At 41.8% G+C, this 22,384-nt stretch overlaps 1 protein-coding gene across 3 annotated transcripts in view; it reads left to right on the top strand.

The window, feature by feature from the left end:
- Nucleotides 1-8,800, top strand: part of TMEM156 (transmembrane protein 156) — a 40,602-nt gene extending 31,802 nt beyond the window's left edge. For 2 of the 3 annotated variants that reach the window (XM_019962592.2, XM_070791304.1), the window contains 2 exons: nt 5,818-5,923; nt 8,219-8,800. In XM_019962592.2, coding sequence (XP_019818151.1) covers nt 5,818-5,923; nt 8,219-8,231 — 119 coding nt within the window. In that variant the 3' untranslated portion in view covers nt 8,232-8,800. The remainder of the gene's footprint in view (nt 1-5,817; nt 5,924-8,218) is intronic. The other variant, XM_019962593.2, reaches the window with a different exon arrangement.
- Nucleotides 8,801-22,384: the final 13,584 nt, after the last annotated feature.

Raw genomic sequence — 22,384 nt, 5'->3', positions numbered from 1 at the left:
ACACAGGTTCACAGAGGTAACTTACCTGGTCTAGTGCCTTCTTTCAGGCCTCTTGGCTCAGCCTCCTGCAATGGCAGCAGGATCTATGATTGTGTAACCCAGCTCACACCAACAGTTGATTAAAACCAGAAGACCAGAGTATTAATTCCCAAAGAGAAAACTCAGCTGAGAGAAATATGGACCAAAACACTTCTGATGGCACACACCTGTGTCCTCTCTTCTTGGAACCACGTGGGAAGTCAAATCCCAGCCAAGGCTTGTTTGCCAGGTCTTCAAGTGGATTCTTTTGCCAACATAGTTTAAGAGGCCTTATTCCCTGTTTTAGAGGAAGCCTAATTGGCTCATTTCACACAGCACTTTTAACATTTAACAGGTTTTAGCCTAGAGGTAATTTCTGAAGATCTTCACGACCTAGATAATCACGATGGTATGATCACTCACCTAGAGCCAGACATCCTGGAATGTGAAGTCAAGTGGGCCTTAGAAAGCATCACTACGAACAAAGCTAGTGGAGGTGATGGAATTCCAGTTGAGCTATTTCAAATCCTGAAAGATGATGCTGTGGAAGTGCTGCACTCAATATTCCAGCAAATTTGGAAAACTCAGCAGTGGCCACAGGACTGGAAAAGGTCAGTTTTCATTCCAATCCCAAAGAAAGGCAATGCCAAAGAATGCTCAAACTACTGTACAATTGTGCTCATCTCACATACTAGGAAAGTAATGCTCAAAATTCTCCAAGCCAGGCTTCAGCAATACGTGAACCGTGAATTTCAGATGTTCAAGCTGGTTTTAGAAAAGGCAGAGGAACCAAAGATCAAATTGCCAACATCCGCTGGATCATGGAAAAAGCAAGAGAGTTCCAGACAAACATGTTACTTCTGCTTTTTTGACTATGCCAAAGCCTTTGATTGTGTGGATCACAATAAACTGTGGAGAATTCTGAAGGAGATGGGAATACGAGACCACCTGACCTGCCTTTTGAGAAACCTATATGCAGGTCAGGAAGCAACAGTTAGAACTGGACATGGAACAACAGACTGGTTCCAAATAGGAAAAGGAGTATGTCAAGGCTGTATATTGTCACCCTGCTTATTTAACTTATATGCAAAGTACATCATGAGAAACTCTGGGCTGGATGAAGCACAAGCTGGAATCAAGATTGCTGGGAGAAATATTAATAACCTCAGATATGCAGATGACACCACCCTTATGGCAGAAAGTGAAGAGGAACTAAAAAGCCTCTTGATGAAAGTGAAAGAGGAGAGTGAAAAAGCTGGCTTAAAGCTCAACATTCAGAAAATGAAGATCATGGCATCTGGTCCCATCACTTCATGGGAAATAGATGGGGAAATAGTGGAAACAGTGTCAAACTTTATTTTTTGGGAGTCCAAAATCACTGCAGATGGTGATTGCAGCCATGAAATTAAAAGACGCTTACTCCTTGGAAGAAAAGTTATGACCAACCTAGATAGCATATTGAAAAGCAGAGACATTACTTTGCCAACAAAGGTCTGTCTAGTCAAGGCTATGGTTTTTCCTGTGGTCATGTATGGATGTGAGAGTTGGACTGTGAAGAAAGCTGAGCGCTGAAGAATTGATGCTTTTGAACTGTGGTGTTGGAGAAGACTCTTGAGAGTCCTTTGGACTGCAAGGAGATCCAACCAGTCCATTCTAAAGGAGTTCAGCCCTGGGTGTTCTTTGGAAGGAATGATGCTGAAGCTGAAACTCCAGTACTTTGGGCATGAAGAGTTGACTCATTGGAAAAGACTCTGATGCTGGGAGGGATTGGAGGCAGGAGGAAAAGGGGATGACAGAGGATGAGATGGCTGGATGGCATCACTGACTCGATGGACGTGAGTTTGAGTGAACTCCGGGAGATGGTGCTGGACAGGGAGGCCTGATGTGATGGGATTCATGGGGTCGCAAAGAGTCGGACACAACTGAGCGACTGAACTGAACTGACTGAATTTCTGAAGATACCTTTGCATGTTTGTGCTCTGATTATGGGTTGATTTTATAGATTAACTCTCACAGGGCGCTCTTGTTTTCCTTATCTCCAAATTCCTGGGTGGCACCTCAGAGGTTTTGTTCAGGTTAAACCCACAGCCTTTTTTTTTTTTAAAGAAACACACGCACAGATAAGTTAAATAACATTCTTTCAGTCATTCAACACGTATTTATTGAGTACCTGTTATGTGTCATGCTCCAAGATGGAGTTCTGGGGAGTAAACTGAGCAAAAAATACAAACTTTGTACCCTGGAGGCAGACAAATAAGGAATTACAACAAAACTGGATACATTCTCCTTTGGGGAAGTAGAGGTCACAGAGGGTCATAGGACACCTAAATTTGTTTTGTTCTTGTTTTTTCTTTTGGCTTTCCAATTCAGTAACCAAGTAAAATTTAGCTGAACAAGTGCTTTTACAGAAGAGAAGATAAAATATTTGATGTGGCGACTTCCCTTAGTAGCCAAGAGAGCCTGACTAGGATGGGGACGTTTTAGATGTTTCTTCAGTGTGGAGATGTACCCTGTCTTTCACATGAAGATCACCAGGAACAAAGTGAAGGAAACACCTCATAAATTTCTGTTACTCAGTGGGAATCAAGAATTACTTTGGAAAGACAAGCTGAGGTTAGAGACTAAATATCACAGAAATGAAGCATTTTGAAAAGTGATAAAAATTTTTAAAAAGAAGAAGAAACATCATCAGAGGTCACCCTGGCCATTGTCATGGGTGGAGTGATAGGGGCTTTATTTGAGAACATAAAGCATGTGGTTTTATTTTTAATCAAAATTTCTACTGTTGGAAATCCATTTTGTTCACTAGATTCAGTCAGGTCAAAACTCAGACCAGGGTTCTTTCTAAATTTTTAGGCTCCGCTGAGGCTCTTGTAAAAAGTCAAAGAAATGTTTGGTTCAGAGATTTGACAAATTCATGAAAAGACCTTTATGAAGTTTTAAAATATTTCAGACTGCTTCTGCTGCATTAAGTAGTGTTGCTGAGTGAATACGATTTGAAAGAAGCTATTTCTCAGTGTAAAACTAGAAAAAATATCACCTGTTTTAGCTATTCTGAAGAAGGTATTAAAATGACAGATATCCTACCTTTTTACCTTTTAATCAATTTTTCTGAAGTTTTCCTATTAGCATAAAAGTTACATGACTTTGGATACTAGGAGAAAAAGAAGATAATGTACCACTAGAGAGTTACTTTGAACTAGCTGTCATTTTGACAAATAATGACTTTCTGAATTATGGTTATACCACACTATAAAACATCAGGAAACCGAATAAATAAGCAAATGACGAGCAGTTTGACTTTCAAACCAAAAGGACTCTGATAATTTTCTTCGATAATTATTTGGTTCCATGAATAGGCTCTTTTGAGATTTTAACCTTTAAAAATTATTCTCTCTAAATCTCAAATTTTGGAAGGTTATAAGATATTTTACCAGCAGGGAAGGAGTGGGGAGGAATAGATTAGGCATTTGGGATTAACATATACACGCTCAGTCGCTCAGTCGTGTCCGACTCTTTGTGACCCCATGAACTGCAGCATGCCAGGCCTCCCCTGTCCATCACCAACTCCCGGAGTCCACCCAAACCCATGTCCATCGAGTCGGTGATGCCATCCAGCCATCTCATCCTCTGTCGTCCCCTTCTCCTCCTGCCCTCAATCTTTCCCAGCATCAGGGTCTTTTCCAGTGGGTCAGCTCTTTGCATCAGGTGGCCAAAGTATTGGAGTTTCAGCTTCAACATCACTGCTATATTTAAAATAGACAACCAAAAAGGACCTACTGTACAGCACAGGGAACTCTGCTTAATAGTCTGCAATAACCTAAATGGCAAAAGAGTTTGAAAAAAAGAGTAGAAACAGCTATATGTATAACAGAATCATTTTGCCATATACTTTAACATTGTTAATCAATTATACTCCAATATAAAATAAAAATTAAAAAAAGATGCCTTGTCAAAGATGTCATACAATTATTCACATGGAAGTTCATTCTGAAGCTTTAATGTGCATCAGAATCAACCATCAAAGGCCCCCTTGGCCATGAAGAAGGGAGATGGCAATTCAGTAGGTCTGGGGCAGGGTTCTAGAGCCTGCACTTTAAATTACCACCGCTGGGGATTTTCAGGCCAAGTCTCTGCTGTTGATCACTTTATTTGTTTTCTATTGCTGTGTAACAGATTATCACAAACTTAGTGGCTTAAGACCACATACCTTCATTATCTCACAGTTTCTGTGGGTCAGAAATTTGGGTACTGTTCTGCTGCATTCCAGGAACTCATAAGCTTGAAGTCAAGATGCGAGCTGGCCTGTGTTGTCATCTGAAGGGTTTCCTTCCAAGGTGGTTCATGTTGTTGGCAGAATTCATTTCTTTGAGGATGTAAACTGAAGGCCCTGGCTTCTTAACTGGTTCTCACCACCAGACACCACCCCTAGGTCCTGGAGGCCACCTGCAGAGCCCTGCTATAGGACCCCTTTCATACACAGTTCGCAACATGGCAGCTTGCTTCTTTGAGCCCAGTGAGGGATCCTCCCTGATGGCAGGGAAGGCCATGTCTCTCTTTTAAAGGCTTTCAAATCGTTAAATCAGACCCACCCAGGATAGATTCTCTCAAAATCAACTGATTTGGGATGTTAATTAACCTACAAAAGCTCTTCATCTTTGTGTAACCTAGTCACAGGAATGAGATCCTATTACAGTCCTGCCCATGCTCAAGGGAGGAGAATTAAAGGGGACCATGTACACCAGGAGTGGGAATCTTGGGGGCTGTTGTAGAATTCTTCCTACCACAACCAGCCTTGAGAGTACAGGTTTAAAAAGACAAAAAGCACAGACCCCTGGAGATTTTCAGTGTGAGAGAAATAAGGCTGATACATCTAGTCCCCTGAGTGCAGTTGGCCCTTACCAACAAAAGAGCCAATGAAACATAAGAAAATTCAGGACTTTAGTGAATGATGAAAATGGCTTACCATATTAGTAGGAAAACAAAAAATTACTGAATGAATGATGCTGGGACAACTGAATAATCACTTAGGAAAAAAAAAATTTACTTAATCCAGAGCTCACATTAACACTTCAGTAAATTTCAAACAGGTTAATGATTTTAATGGTAACATGAAACCACAAAATAGAAGAAACAATAGAATTCATTTATAATGAACTGCAAAACTAATCATGACACAAAACTCAGCGAAATCACTAATAAATTTGACCATGTGTAAAAGAATGTACAGAGAAGGCAATGGCAACCCATTTCAGTACTCTTGCCTGAAAACTCCCATGGACAGAGGAGCCTGGTAGGCTGCAGTCCATGGGATTGCTAAGAGTCGGACATAAAGTCACAGAGTCATAGCAGAGCAGGCTAGACTTTATCATTATCTGTAAATTTGCTTTTTGGTAAAATTGTCCCTGAAATCAAGGATGTCATTAATATTCTTCTTAGGGACATATTTAAACAATATACGATAGAGGGAAATGTTTGTACTTTCTAAACCAAAATTTTTTCTTGCTACTTGATGTTGTACTTTAAGTTTTTTTCTTTACTTTGCTCTTCCTTCACTATACTTCGGATCTTGTGCCCAGAAGGCGGTGGGAGAGGAGGAATGAAAGGGAAGATACAAAGTTGAGAGAAATGGGTGAAAAGTGTCAGAGCTGCAGACAGGAAATTGAGTGAGTGGTAGAAACTGCCAAAATCCTATTTAGACCCAGGGCATAGTTCTCTTACTACAGTAGAATATACTGTGTCTGCTTTTGCATTGCTGTTGACTAAATAAAGACTAGAACAGCTCTCTTTATTAAGTAGCAGAGACCACAAAGAGGCTGCCGATGACTCCAGTCAAGGACGTGCTTCCTCCAATACCAGAACTAGAAGTTACTTCCGCGGTGCCTCAGCAAGATCAACATACACGGTGAGTGATGCTTCAGTTTTATCCATGATTTGGCTATTTATTATAAACTCGAATAGATCCAAAGAGGTATAGTTAACTTCAAATTGCATTCCTGTCTGGATGTAGCAGATAGAGGGCTTCCCAGGTGGCGCCAGTGGTAAAGAAGCCTCCTGCCAATGCAGGAGACATAAGAGACACGGGTTCAATTGCTGGGAAGATCCCCTGGAGGAGGAAATGGCAACCCACTCCAGTATTTTTACCTGAAGAATCCCATGGACAGAGGAGTCTGGCAGGCTACAGTCCGTAGGGTCACTGAGTCTGACATGACTGAAGTGGCTTACCATGCATGTAGCACATAGGAGATAGAATGTGATGAACTTTCAAAATTGGTTCATATGAATTAGATAGCATGAAATAAAATCACTATTTCCTCCAAGGTCTAGTAAGGACCAGTAAACTAATCTCTTAGTCTGTTGAACAACATGTGCCCTGAGATGTCAGCTCATCTCTTGGCATGGTTCCCTGGGACTGAGTCAGAAGTCCAGCAGGCTTCACTGTTTCACTCAGAACATGAGAAAAGAGAGAATGTAAATTTGTAAAGTAGAACTACTCATTGACCCTCAACTACTGAAATAAAAATTTCCCTAAAGTTTGTATTTTATTAACCTGGATGAATGCACATTGATTTCCATGCATTTGAATACAAAACTGTGATCAGAAGTGTCCTAGAAATCTTTTTCTTTCATTCAGCAAATATTTATTAAGTAGCTATTTTGTGAAAGGCACTATTGATGACCATTGTAAGAGGTATAAAAATTGGGACAAAATGGGAAACTAGCATTTCTTAGTATTCTTTTATGATGCTTAGTTTATAATACCTGGGTCCTGGCAGGAAATGGATGATATACTCATATTGAATAATTTGGGGAGAGTTTCATAAAGGGCCTTTTAAGTCAGCATGTGGGAAAACCAGAACAGGACAGTGTGGCAGCCTAGGACTCGTGACAGTGGGGCACTGCTACTGTCCCTAAGACCAAAGAGACAAGGAACTCAGAGGGACAGGGAGAGAGGGACACACGTACACACGCAGAAAGAATACGTGCGCAGGACTGCCTGATAGGAGCGGTGGCTTTTGGTCATGGACACAACAGCCTGTGGTTGCCCTGAGGAGAGAGAATTAATAGCCCGATTTGACTGTTCTTTCTTCTCAATGTCGAGTACTCTCCACTGGCCAAACCCAACCAGAGCCGGGGGACTCTGGAGCTAGATTGAGACAGTTCATATGGGCTGGTCTCCCAAGCACCAAGCAAGGTGGACAAAAGGGAGAGCAGATCGGGAGAGTCAACCAAGGGGATCCAGCATAGGTGGCTCAGTGCGCCAAACTGGAAACTAAGTGCCAAGGATCCCTCTGTCTTCAGGACTAGAGAGAGTCAGGTCTGCCTGCTTGGGTCTTAGGGCAAAATTCCTAGGGAGACGATAGTGTCATAATGTTTTAATGAAATGTTACTGGCTGTTATGCTTGATATTTCTCATTGAGGTCCTCATTCTGGGATATTCAGCCTTGCATATGAAGGAAGACTCTCCTTTGTTCACTCACCAAATACTTTTAGAGTACCTACTGTGTGCCAAAAATTCTGCTGCTGCTGCTAAGTCACTTCAGTCGTGTCCAACTCTGTGACCCCAAAGACGGCAGCCCACAAGGCTCCTCCATCCCTGGGATTCTCCAGGCAAGAACACTGGAGTGGGTTGCCATTTCCTTCTCCAAAATTCTGCTACTCATTGGCAAAATAACAGCAGTCAGTGGAAGAATTAGATGAGGGAATCCCTAATTCCAATAGAGTGTCAAGTAACGTGATAGAGGCCCTCACAGGAACTTGGGGAGCATAAAGGGGAGACCCTTTCACATGTTGCCTAGTATTTAACCGATGTCCAGTGAGTATTTGTCAAGTGAATGGATAAATTCCAACTTCTGTGTTTCTCTAGTAGTGCATAAACACTTGCATTTTTATTTTATAGAAGTGGAAAATAAGCCCCAAAAATATAGTGGCAGAGGCTGGAAGAGACCCTAGGTTTCCTGGCTCCTAGGCTGAGAAGTTTATTACCACTAACCACACTGTCTTCTTGGGGCCATAAAGGAGGCTCCGTGGTATAACAAAGAATTGGAAAGAGCCTTTAATCAGTGACTTTAGGAAGTTTTCTTGTGTTCTTATAAGACATAGTTTTAATAAATGGCTTTAAAATTTTTTCCACTAATTATTTTCAGGTCAACAGTATTTTTGTGTGAATAATATTTGCCTTTGTTTCTTAAATCTTCAGACTATCCTTATGAACTCCTCTGGGCAATTTGGACTGAAGCCTTCTGAAGAGTACTCATAACTCTATTCTGGGAATGAGTTAACTGGTAAATATTTGGTACAGCTGAGGCTGCACTATAGGAACCAGTAGAAATGCTGACTGGTTGATAGGAACTAACTCAATAGCACTCATTTTACCCAGGAGATCAAAGGAAAGAGAGTTTTTTCAGAAAGGAACTATGAGTCATGAGAAACAAGCTGATGAAACCCATGGAAAGAGAACACTTACTTCCTTTGTTTATCTACCATTATACAGCTTACAGTAGCCCCCAAATTTGATTTTGAGATACCAAAAACAAGGTTGAGGATGAAAATGCTTTCTCTCACCATCCCACATTGCAGATCCTGATTTAATGTGTTTTCTTAAACAGATGGATTGTTCCTATTTTACAAATTGCTTAAGAAGTTCTGGGTTGGTTGTTTATACATTTGCTTGCATCTGTAAATCTTGCCTCTTTTCGGCACTGAGATGTTTAAAAAGTTCAAAGATACCAAAATAAAATGAATTTAAGTGAAATATATGAATATTTAAATCTAATAACAACATGTTTCCTTTGTTTCTTTTGGTAGTCATCTTTTTATAGCTATCACTAATGTCAAGTTATTATAAATATTAATTACACTAAAATTACATATAAACAAAAGGACAGTTCTTAACTTTGAAAAATAGGAAAATATCTTCCAAAGAATTAAAATGGCCTTACTACTCAGAGCAGTCTACAGATTTAATGTGATCCCTATCAAATTTCTCATGACATTTTTCACAGAACTAGAACAAATAATCCTTAAATTTACATGGAACCATAAAAGACCCAGAATTGCCAAAGCAACCCTCAGGGGGAAAAACAAAGCAAAACCAGAAAAAAAGCAGGAGGCATAACCCTCCCAGACTTCAGACAACACTATAAAGCTACAGTGATCAAAACAGTGTGGTACCAGTACTGGCACCAAAGCAGACATATGGATCAATGGAGCAGAATAGAGAGCCCGGAAGTAAACTCACGCAGCTATGGTCAATTAATCTTCAATGAAGGAAGCAAGAATACACAATGGGAAAAAGACAGTCTCTTCAGCACGTGATGCTGGGAAAGTTGGACAGCTGCATGAAAATCAATGAAGTTAGAACACACCCTCACACCATACACAAAAATAACCTCAAAATGGCTTAAAGACTTAAACATAATATATGACACCATAAAGTTCCTAGAGGAGAACATGGGCAAAACATTCTCTGACATAAATTGTACCAATGTTTTCTTAGGTTGGTCTCCTAAAGCAATAGAAATAAAAGCAAAAATAAATAAATGGGACCTAATCAAACTTACAAGCTTTGGCACGGCAAAGAAGCCATAAACAAAATGAAAAGACAACCAATGGAATAGGAGAAAATATTAATTTTTGAAAATTATGTGACCAACAAGGGCTTAATTTCCAAAATATACAAACAGCTCATACAACTCAACAATAGAAAAACAAACAACCCAATCAAAAAATGAGCAGAAGGTAGACATTTCTCCAAAGAAGGCATTCAGTTCAGTTCAGTTGCTCAGTCATGTCCAACTCTTTGCAACCCCATGAATCGCAGCACGCCAAGCCTCCCTGTCCATCACCAACTCCCAGAGTTCACTCAGACTCATGTCCATCGAGTCAGTGATACTATCCAGCCATCTCATCCTCTGTCGTCCCCTTCTCCTCCTGCCCCCAATCCCTCCCAGCATCAGTCTTTTCCAATGAGTCAACTCTTCGCATGAGGTGGCCAAAGTACTGGAGTTTCAGCTTTAGCATCATTCCTTCCAAAGAAATCCCAGGGCTGATCTTCTTTAGAATGGACTGGTTGGATCCCCTTGCAGTTCAAGGGACTCTCAAGAGTCTTCTCCAACACCACACTTCAAAAGCATCAATTCTTCGGCGGCACACGAAAAGATGCTCAACATTTCTAATTATTAGAGAAATGTAAATCAAAACTACAATGAGGTATCTCCTCACACTAGTCAGAATGGCCATAATTAAAAAGTCTACAAACCATAAAGGCTGGAGAAAGTGTAGAGAAAAAGGAATCCTCCTACAGTGTTGGTAAGAATGTAAATTGGTGCAGCCATTGTGGAAAACAGTATGGAGAGTCCTCAAATAACTAAAAATAGAACTACCCATATGACCCAGAAATCCCACTCCTGGGCATATACCCAGACAAAACTACAATTCAAAATGATACATGCACCCGCAATGTTCATAGCAGCTCTACTCACAATTGCCAAGACATGGAAACAACCAAAATGTCCATCAACAGATGAATGGATAAAGAAGATGTGCTGTATATATACAATAGAATTCTACTCAGCCATAAGAAAGAATGAAATATTGCCATTTGCAGCAACATGGATGGGCCTGGAGATTATCATACTAAGTGAAGTCAGAGAAAGACAAATACCATATATCATCCTTACTTTGGAACTGTGGTGCTGAAGACTCTTGAGAGTCCCTTGGTTAGCAAGGAAATCAAGCCAGTCAATCCTAAAGGAAATCAACTCTGAATATTCCTTGGAAGGACTGATACTGAAGCTGAAGCTCCAATATTTTGGCCATTTGATGCAAAGAGCCGACTCATTGGGAAAGACCCTGATGCTGGGAAGGATTGAAAGCAAGAGGAAAAGGGGACAACAGAGGATGAGAAGGTTGGATGGCACCATCAATTCAATGTACATGAGTTTGAGCAAACTCCAGGAGATGGTGAACGACAGGGAAGCCTGACATGCTGCTATCCATGAGTTGGAAACAACTTAGCAACTGAACAACAGCAATAATATGTGGAATCTAAAATATGACACAAATGAATTTATCTGCAAAACAAAAAGAGACAGAGAGAACAGACTTGTGACAAGTCTTGTGACAAAGGGGAGGAAGTAGGGAGGGATGGGCTGGGAATTTGGAGTTAGTTCAGTTCAGTCACTCAGTCGTGTCCAACTCTTTGTGACCCCATGAATCGCAGCATGCCAGGCCTCCCTGTCCATCACCAACTCCTGGAGTTTACCCAAACTCATGTCCATCGAGTCAGTGATGCCATCCAGCCATCTCATTGTCTGTCATCCCCTTCTCCTCCTGCCCCCAATCTCTCCCTGCATCAGTCTTTTCCAATGAGTCAACTCTTCACATGAGGTGGCCAAAGTATTGGAGTTTCAGCTTCAGCATCAGTCCTTCCAATGAACACCCAGGACTGATCTCCTTTAGGATGGACTGGTTGGTTGGAGTTAGTAGGTGCAAACTATTACATATAGAATGGATAAGCAATAAGGTCCCACTGGGTAGTTCAGTCAACTACACTCAGTATCGTGAGATAAACCATAATGGAAAGGAAATAAAAAAGAATGTAGGAAAGAAACATATCTTCAGAGAGTTAAGGTGGAACTTAATCTCTTAATGTCAATATATGGCTAAAATTGCTTATCTGAGTAGATTTTCAGAGTTTAACTGCAGAGTCTGATTAAGCAATCTAACAGGAATGAATGTTTCAGCACATAAAGGTGGTGTTTTTTTTTGTACTCTATATTTTGTTGTTGTTAGCTCACAAACTGAGGTTCTAATTGTAAAATTTAGAGATTGAGGATTTGGCAAATGGAATTCTACTAATCATACTTTTTCTTGCTTGTATTTCCCTGATTAATAGGTGAGTCAGGCTCAGATCTGGAATACTTCAGCAGGAATTTAGGGGTGTCACACTCTCTGAGGTATGGACATTATATGATTTCTGAGAAGCCAAATTATTGTTTCCTTGCATATCACCTACTATATTCTGACAAATGACTTGGAAATCAATGGGAACTTGGCATAGAAAAAGCATAAATCAAGCTTCGAATTGTGTTACATTGTGGCAGCTTTTAAAAGCTGATTTCCCTTATTTATTAAAATAATAGACTTTAACTGAAACTGTGAAGCACTGAAAGATGTAGATGGCCTGCTGTCTGCCCACAGGCTATGATGTGAAGGAGACAGGAGATGCATGCCACTAATACTAGGTGCCATGGTCAGATGTGTCCATAGGCTGCATGCTTCCTGCTGAGAATTCACAGGTGGATAGAATCATTGCCAGTTGAGGGTGATCTGGTAGGCTTCTCCGGAAGCCCACTTCTGAGCAGGGTCTGAAAGATGAGTTTTCCTAATCCCTCAATAAATCTATGCTTGCTCAGCCCTCATGCCCTTTTCATATCTGTCATTTACAATTATTTTCATGATTATTAACAAAGGTCTGTCTCCCTGCCTAGACTGGTTCTGTTCATCATACTATCCCTGGCAGCTGATAGAACGCTCGGCTCACAAGTAGGTGCTTAATAAATATTTGTTGGATGAAGAACTATTTCTTGAGCTTTCTTATACACCAGGCACATGCCATGTATACTCATTTCCTCCTCACAATAGCTCTCAAGGTGTCATTACCTCCAGGAAGATAACCAGTTAGCGTGTCATCTCTGGACTAATATCTAGCTCCAGTTGAGGTCTGGTGGGCTGCAAAGCTGGGGCTGCCCCCAGGACTCACACTGCAGGGTGAAGATGGGATGAAGGGCGCAAGACACTTGGGGGTGCCTGAGAAAACGGCTCCCGCCCAGAGCTCCAGTGTCCTCTCTCCTGGGAGTAAGAGGAGCCTGGGTAAACCTGACCTTGAAGGAGTCTTCTGATGGAATGTCCCTGGGCTTGTTGGTCCTGCCTGTCTCTCCTTCAGCCAGCCAGTTCTGCTCCGCTCCCTGCGCACTTGGCTCCAAAAAAAATGAACCCGTGTTCCTGGGTGTCTGGTGTGACTCCAGGCTTCCAATCTACACCACTGAGCCTGACTTTTAGCACACCCCACTTTTCCACTGGTTCCACTTCTGACCTTGACCCATCTCATACCCCCTCCGTATGACTTATAGCTTCATCCTCTGTGTGTCTGTGGTTCTCACAGCAGGCGACCCTTGCCAGCTGTGCCCCACACTTATCTCCTTGATCTCTGTGTCCTGCTGAGTAGCGGGGACCCCAGCTCTCCATCCAGAGGAATTCAGGTGTCAACTGGAGCGGGCAGGGAACAATGGCACCAGGTGGAAGGCTGACTACATTGCTGAGATACCGAGCAGACATGGTGGGATTAGCATGGAAGAAAGAGGGATGGCCAGAGGAGAGGGTGTCAGGGGAGAATTGGTGGCACTTGGCAATGATTTGATGCAGGTGTGGTCTGAGGGTGTGGCAGGGGAAGCGGGGAGAGAAGAGAGGCAGAGGGCACCCCTCCGGATCTCTGTGTGGAAAACAGTATTGCCCAAACTTACAGCTGCTGCCCTTGATTTCCAGAATTTTCATTTTCCATAAGATTCCCTTCAAGCTTTACTTCAATCCTAGTTTCAAGCTCTGCTTCTCCATGCACCCTGCATACTTAGTCATCCTGGATGGAGCAGTCATTCTTCAGACCACCTTGTTCCTCCAGCTTCCTTTCTGACTGTTCCCTTTCCTTCCATCTGCATAAATCCTCTCCACCCCTCAAAGGCAGATGGGCTACCATGTCCATGGAGCAGCCCCTGATGATGCCAGTTGGAATAATGTCTCTTTTCTGTGCTTCCCTAGGGCTTAGTCCTCTTATCAAAGTCCTTCTCACATCCTGCCTCACACCACAACCATTGTACTCATGTCTGTTTCTCCACCAGACTGGGAGGAGACCAGGAATTACATCTTTTCCAGCTTCCGAGTCCCCAGTGACAGGTACTCACTTCTCCCTACCTGCTCCTCCTTTGCAATACTCATCAATAGAGTTTGACAGATATTGGTTGTAAATTTGGCACAATGTTAACCTCGAAGGCATGTGGAAGGGAGTGGGGCTGGGGATCTACATGCCAGGGACATCTAACACATTGCCGTGTTCTCTTGTATACTTGGTAGTGGATATATGGGAGTCATTGTGTTGTGATTCTATGTAACTTACACATATTTTAAAATACACTTTTGTTCCTACTTGAAATTGAATAAAATCAAATTTTAAAAGAGATAAATATTGTATAAATTGCATCATCCTTTCTCCTTCTGTCAGAAGATAGCTCTTTCTCCCAATTATATTTCTTTTCCTTCATATAAAACATGCTAGAATAAAGACTCAGACTCATTTTTCTGACAGTTGATTCTTGTGATTTGATTTTGTTTACTTCCTTCTCTTTTTATTTTACTTCTCTTTTCTATTTCTTTTTTTTTGTAAAAAAAAAAAAATTACTTATTTGGCTGTTCAGTTCAGTCACTCAGTCATGTCCAACTCTTTGTGACCCAATGGACTGCAGCACACCAGGTCTCCCTGTCCATCACCAACTCCCAGAGTCTACACAAACTCGTGTCCATTGAGTTGGTGATGCCATCCCACCATCTCATCCTCTGTCCTCACCTTCTTCTCCTGCCTTCAATCTTTTCCAGCATCAGGGTCTTTACCAGTGAGTCAGTTCTTCGCAAAAGGGTGGCCAAAGTATTGGGAGTTTCAGCTTCGGCATCAGTCCTTCCAATGAATATTCAGGACTGATCTCCTTTAGAATGGACTGATTGGATCTCCTTGCAGTCCAAAGGACTCTCAAGAGTCTTCTCCAACACCACAGTTCAAAATCATCAGTTCTTTGGTGCTCAGCTTTCTTTCTAGTCCAACTCTCACATCCATACATGACCACTGGAAAAACCATACCTTTGACTGGAAGGACCTTTGTGGCAAAGTAATGTCTCTGCTTTTTAATATGCTGTCTAGGTTTTCTTCCAAGGAGCAAGCGTCTTTTAATTTCATGGCTGCAGTCACCATCTGCAGTGATTTTGGAGCCCAAAAAAATAAAGCCTGTCACTGTTTCTATTGTTTCTCCATCTATTTGCCATGAAGTGAGGGACCAGATGCCATGATCTTCGTTTTCTGAATGTTGAGCTTTAAGCCAACTTTTTCACTCTCCTCTTTCACTTTCATCAAGAGGCACTTTAGTTCCTCTTCACTTTCTGCCATAAGGGTGGTGTCATCTGCATATCTGACGTTATTGATATTTCTCCCAGCACTCTTGATTCTAGCTTGTGTTTCATCAAGCCCAGTGTTTCTCATGATGTACTCTGCACATAAGTTAAATAAGCAGGGTGACAATATACAGCCTTGACATAATCCTTTCCTGGTTTGGAACCAGTGTATTGTTCCATGTCCAGTTCTAACTGTTGCTTCTTGGCCTGCATACACATTTCTCAGGAGGCAGGTATGGTGGTCTGGTATTCCCATTTCTTAAAGAATTTTCCACAGTTTGTTGTGATCCACATAGTTAAAGGCTTTGGCATAGTCAATAAAGCAGAAGTAGATGTTTTTCTGAAACTTTCTTGCTTTTTCTACGATCCAACGGATGTTGGCAATTTGATCTCTGGTTCCTCTGCCTTTTCTAAATCCAGCTTGGAGAATTTTGAGCACTACTTTGCTAGTGTGTGCTGCTGCTGCTGCTGCTAAGTCACTTTAGTCACGTCCGACTCTGTGCGACCCCATGGACGGCAGCCCACCATCCTGGGATTCTCCAGGCAAGATCACTGGAGTGGGCTGCCATTTCCTTCTCCAATGCATGAAAGTGAAAAGTGAAAGTGAAGTCGCTCAGTCGTGTCCGACTCTTAGCGATCCCATGGACTGCAGCCTACCAGGCTCCTCCGTCTATGGGATTTCCCAGGCAAGAGTACTGGAGTGGGTTGCCATTGCCTTCTCCCGCTAGTGTGTGAGATGAGTGCAATTGTGCAGTAGTTTGAACATTCTTTGGCACTGCCTTTCATTGGGATTGGAATGAAAACTGATCTTTTCCAGTCCTGTGGACACTGCTGTACTGGGTCTTAATTGCAACTTGCGGGATCTTTAGTTGCAGTGTGTGGACTCTCAATTGTGGCACACAAACTCTTAGTCGAAGCATGTGGGATCTAGTTCCCTAACCAAGGATCAAACCAGGGCCCCCTGCACTGGGAGTGCAGAGTCTTAGCCGCTGGACCGCCAGGGAAGTCCCTACATCTTTCTTAACCATTTCCAACTATTGGTGCTATTCTGATGGGTGGCAATCTTAGGATAATGGGTGAAAGGAAGTTCTTACATTTGAAAAATCTAAATAGGTATGTTATTGATTAATGGAGAGGCATGACAACAAATGGATGCATTTTAAAATCCTCTATGAACTAGGAATCATTACCTTAGTAAAGATAGAGTGGACTAGAAGCTTCTTTAATTTGAAGGACAAGATGAAGTGTGCATGAAAGGGCGTGGGGCAAAAACAGTCCATTTTGGCAAAAATAATACTTCACAAAGTCTTCTGGATGAGTTATTCCCTCCCCAACCCTGAGAGTTAAGGCTGTTACCAGAGGGAAATATGGAGATAAATTTATTGCTTACTGAAAGAATATAATATTTAGGTTATCATTTGAGATACTTTCATCTGCAAATAATAGCAGGCCCAAGTTGAAGTGACATAAATTATAAGAAGACGCATTATCTTACCCAACAGAATTCTGAGTAGGGTGTTTCCCAAGCTGGTGAACTCAAGAACTCCCCTCACTGAGCGCCTGGTTCTTTCCTCCTTTTCCTCTCTGCTGCCTTCTACTTGTTGGCATTGTCTTCAGGCTTCCCCTCTCATGGTTTCAAGGACAGTTTGTACTAAATGGTGGCCCCACAGCACATTCTTCCACCACTCTGTTCTTTTTAAAAGTGAAAAGCTGTTATAGGAAGCCCCCTTCTGGAAAGACTTCTCCTCATGTCAGAGCATCTAGAGTTGGGTCACAAGTGTGCGTGCTAAGTCATAGTTTTTCCAGGCCAGGTGGCAATTGGGTCACAGACCTACCCTTAAACCCAACGATGACAGCACAGGGGGATTGAGACCATTATGACTGGCTTGAAAGTGAAAGTGAAAGTCGCTCAGTCGTGTCTTGACTCTCTGTGACCCCATTGGCTATACAGTCCATGGAATTCTCCAGGCCAGAATACTGGAATGGGTAGCCGTTCCCTTCTCCAGGGGATCTTCCCAACCCAGGGATCGAACCCAGGTCTCCTGCATTGCAGGCGGATTCTTTACTGCTGAGCCACCGGGGAAGCCCAAAAATACTGGAGTGAGTAGCTGTTCCTTTCTCCAGAGCATCTTCCTGACCCAGGAATCGAACCAGGGTCACCTGCATTGCAGGCAGATTCTTTACCAGCTGAGTACCAGGGTTAGAAGGACTCAGATTGGCCTGGTTCCTTAAGCAGGGAGAGAAATTGACTCTCAGAATGAAAACAGGTCTCTGTAAACATGGAAGAAGAGGAAACAACGGATGAGTGCCTCCTAGAATGCTCCTCATCCTAAGGAGATGTGCAGAAAGAAACTGATTGAAAACAAAACACAGGCTTCCCCCTCGGGACAACCTTTTGAGGCACACTAAGGCTCATGCATTGGAGAAGGAAATGGCAACCCACTCCAGTGTTCTTGCCTGGAGAATCCCAGGGACGAGGGAGCCTGATGGGCTGCCATCTATGGGGTCGCACAGAGTCGGACACGACTGAAGTGACTTAGCAGCAGCAAGGCTCTTCATCAGCGTGTGTCCTCGTCCAGCATTTCATGATGGGTGTCCACAGGGTTGTCATAGGGCCATCATTTCCTCCAAAGATATGTCTATTTTCAGATGGACTGTGAAAATAGCCCAACTATTTCTACATAGAAAGGTGATTATCAGTGTGTGATAGTACAAAGATAGGCACAGTGTTTGTAGTGAAGAGCTGAATGGTTGTCATTATCTTTCTTTTGTGATCTTATGCCACTTTCCTCTTAGGAATTATGTCTTGTCCATTGAATGATGTCTTGGCAAGGCTGTATGTAAATCGAGGTTTCTTGCCCATCAGCCAAGGGGTGACATGTGACCTGAACTAGATGAATCTGACCCACTTTCTCAGGACTTTGAATTTATAGTGACATGAGAATGGAAAATATTGTTTGAGTTCTTCATTCTGGCAGTTAAATTGCATCATTCCTGCTTTTAGAGCCCCTAGGATCCACCCACCCCCTCCAAAGTGCCTTGATCCTGAGTTTGGTTCTCCAGCCTTCCCTTCGATTCCACGAGCTACCAGTAACATCCTTGCAAAAAGATCATTTCCTGCTTCAGTAGCCTGCTATGTACAACCTCTAACATCTATTTTATTTCATAAAATCATAGGATGTTTGAGCTGTAAGAAATCTTAGAAATCATCTGGTCAGTGCCCTCATTTTACAGCTGACGTAATTGAATCTCCCAGAGGTTGAGGGTTTCTCTCAAGGTCACATCACAGAGCTTGTCAGTGACAGAACTGGAAATAGACAGGGTCTCCTTTGTCCAGGGTAGTGCAGCCTGCTTTTTATTTTCATTCCTTTTTATTATAAACCACAGCCTGCCTTACTCCTCTTTCTCTCATACTTAATACAGAATGGTGACCTTAAAATTTTCATTTCTCCCCTAAATTCATAATTTGCTTTGAGGAGTTAAAAACTTTGTTTCAGAGATAGTCCTTTCAGAGATTTGGCATCTGGTAAAGACAGGCATAAGTTTATATCCTTATATGGAGCCTTAACTATTTTCAACAATCTATAAAGAAATTCATGTTTGGAAAGGAAGTGGTTTGCTCTAGGGAAACATATGGGTTAAAGTGATCATCTCCCATTTTTGACTTTAGCTTCTAGCTGTGTGCATTTGGAGAAAGTCTTCCTCGATTCCCACTAAAAGATATATATCTGCTCTATTTTTTCAGTCACCTTAGGGGAATCATAGCTTAGACAACTGCTGCCAAAACAGCCCAATGTTAGGGTAGGAATTGGGAAGAGGTTTTCCCTGGTGGCTCAGTTGATAAAGAATCCATCTGTAATGCAGGAGACCCAGGTTCAATCCTTGGGAGGGGAAGATCTTCTGGAAAAGGAAATGGCAACCCACTCCAGTATTCTTGCCTGGGAAATCCCATGGACAGAGGAGCCTGGTGGGCTATACAGTCCATGGGGTTGCAAAGAGTCGGACACGACCTTAGCAACTAAACTATCACCACCACCACTTTAGGCACTAAAAATGTACTGGTTAATTCGTTTATCTCACAATATCTGAAAGTAAGTACTCTTATCAGGATCCCAATTTACAGATGAAGAAAGTAAGGCACAGAGAGGTTAAGTAACTTGCTTAAGGATACACAGATTTAAGTGGCAGAGCTGAGATTTGAACCACGTGGTCTCAGTTCAAAGTCCATGCCCTTAACACTCTGTTATATCTTAATTATTAACTCTCGCTATGGAGATAAAAGTAGATTCATTTTCTTAGGAAAAGAAGATTGTCCAATATCTTTTTGTACACACTTCTAGCAAGGTGGGGGAGGTTCTGTAGTATGACTCTCTTGTGCCCCAGTGATGCTTGGAGCATACACTTATGAACACCATCAAACTGCAAGTACTCCTACACAACAAATGTTTCTCTTGTCTCTACCCATGCAACCAAATACATCTAAAGAACTTGATTAGTTGGTAGTTGTGAGATGAATTGCACAGAGGATGCTCTGGATGCTCATCAAATAGGATCAAAAGTGAATCATTTAATAGATTATTTAAGAGTTAAATTCTTTGAACTCATCTCAAGATCCCCTGTGGTGAAAGGTACTAATTACAATGCAAAAACAGCCAAATATTGATTAGAAAATGCTAGGAACTAAGTGCCCAGAAAGTCCTTTTCTGCTTACTGGATTTAAAACACATTTTTCTGCTTGAAGTTTGTTACAGAGAAACAGGAAATCATCTCCATTCCCCACCCTATTTTGGCAAACAAAGTAAGTTTTATTTTTAAGCAATTTATCAAAACAAAGTTCCACTATGTCAAAACAAATTGACAGTGCTTAATGCTTACATCACAGTAAGATTTTTTTGGACATTATTCTTTATTCAGAGTGAAAAATTCAGTAGAAAAAAAAGGGTGTTTAAAAATTGTCTATTTTATTCAAGCTCTTTTAATTACAGACTAATGCTAGAATAAAAGTTCATTATTCAGTAGTAGTTGTTGCTTTTTTAATAGAATAATTCGATCAATGTGAGCAAAAAAGGCATGTTTTAGTGGCAGAATTCACATAGGCTGTATTCCTGAGAATTTGCTGGTCTGCATGGATGGGCGGTGCTGGAAGAGCAGTAGGGAGAATGAGGTGGGAGGAGGCTTCTTGCCTCTCTTGGGAACTGGTGCTAAGAGCCCTGGGTGTATAGCGCCCCCTCCCTGAGGACCAGGTTGGCTTACCTGTGCCCCAAACAAGCTAGTATCTGAGCACCATTAACAAGTACTGGTATCTGATGTAGAAATTATCCAGTAAGTGTTTGTGGACTTAGTAAATGGAATGTTATTGGAGCCCAGACAAGGACACTGAAATCAAGGAGGAAGAAATGAGAGAAGACTTTCTGGAGGAAGGGACACAATCTGAGACTTAAAGGAGAAGTTGGACAGAGTGGAAAGAACATATATGAAGGCACTTGGGCAGTTGTGTACAGAAAAGAGGGGTTTACTTTAAGATCTATGTGTCCTCCAACACACACACACACACACACACACACACGCATGGGCTCCTGACATGCAGGAGATGGAAGCATGCTCTCTTTGACATAGTAATAACCATGCTATTCTGTTTCAAGGACACTGTGGTAATTAACGTGGGAGAGGGACGGGCTTTGTTAAACTTGAGAATGTCAGGGTTCTGCAGGGGAAAATTGACAATACTGTGATCTATTGTGATTTTTTTCATACTCTATAATTTGAGCTTGTAACTGCTTAACCAATTAAAGTTTAAGCAGACAGCCCTTAAATACTACTGCACAACTGAAAGAATAATTTATTACACACAGAGTTATTGGAAGAGAGGGAAGCCAGACTGTATTCAGAGGAACACCACTGAAGGTGGCTGTTAATTTTTGCTCCAGATATAGGCTTCCCTGTTTAACTTAGAGAGAAGCTGCCCCTTCAAGCCCCCTTTTGGAGAGTTCCAATGCACAATAGTACATTAAAACGTTTAGGAAGTCCTTAGGGTTAAAAAAAAAAAAAAAGGTTTATTAATGGTTAACCCACTTCTCAGGAAAGTTCTTTTTTTTTCCTTCCCGATTATCACTGAGTACATTTTTGAATCACTGCAGTGAGAAAAGATTGATACACCGGAGGAAATCTCATCCCTCTTTGGGGGTTATATTATAGCCAGATTTTTTAAAATCCAGTCTAAGATAAATTTCATTAAAGCACAGTTTGTGCTAATGATGCTATGCTGATTTTAGGAATGCACTGTTCTGACATTATCAATAACGTCGAATTTCTCAGTTCATACGGGCCGCTGATGGGCTCCAATCAGTGCACGGTAGCACCTGCATAAGTTAAACTGTCACTACACAGAGCTGAGAGGGAGCGTGGTGCAAGGGTCCATATACAAGGATCTCTGTGGGTTTTGCCCTTGAGTTGATGAGGAATTGATGAAGGTGCCCTAAAAGGTAAGAGGGACCAGACAATAAAGGACTTTGTTTGGGTATTCTCCCAGATGCTGGGGTTCCGCCAATGAAGGTTTCAATTAAAGGAATAACCAGATTTGCACTCTTAGGGAATCTACACTGATACTACCACAATGAGTGATTAGAGGGGAACTAATACCTGCACTGACACCAGGTTGGTATCATAGGGGAGGAAAAATAATTACCCCCTACCATTCTGAGTCCTCTTGAGAAACCTATATGCAGGTCAGGAAGCAACTGGACATGGAACAACAGACTGGTTCCAAATAGGAAAAGGAGTACGTCAAGGCTGTATATTGTCACCCTACTTATTTAACTTATATGCAGAGTACATCATAAGAAACACTGGGCTGGAAGAAGCACAAGCTGGAATCAAGATTGCTGGGAGAAATATCAATAACCTCAGATATGCAGATGACACCACCCTTATGGCAGAAAGTGAAGAGGAACTAAAGAGCCTCTTGATGAAAGTGAAAGAGGAGAGTGAAAAAGCTGGCTTAAAGCTCAACATTCAGAAAACGAAGATCATGGCATCTGGTCCCATCACTTCATGGGAAATAGATGGGGAAACAGTGGAAACAGTGTCAGACTTTATATTTTTGGGCTCCAAAATCACTGCAGGTGGTGATTGCAGCTGTGAAATTAAAAGA

This window comes from Bos indicus, chromosome 6, assembly GCF_029378745.1.
Source record: "Bos indicus isolate NIAB-ARS_2022 breed Sahiwal x Tharparkar chromosome 6, NIAB-ARS_B.indTharparkar_mat_pri_1.0, whole genome shotgun sequence".
Lineage (NCBI taxonomy): Eukaryota > Metazoa > Chordata > Mammalia > Artiodactyla > Bovidae > Bos > Bos indicus.
The sequence above is the reverse complement of the archived record's forward strand: the minus strand, read 5'-3'. Positions and strand labels throughout refer to the sequence as shown.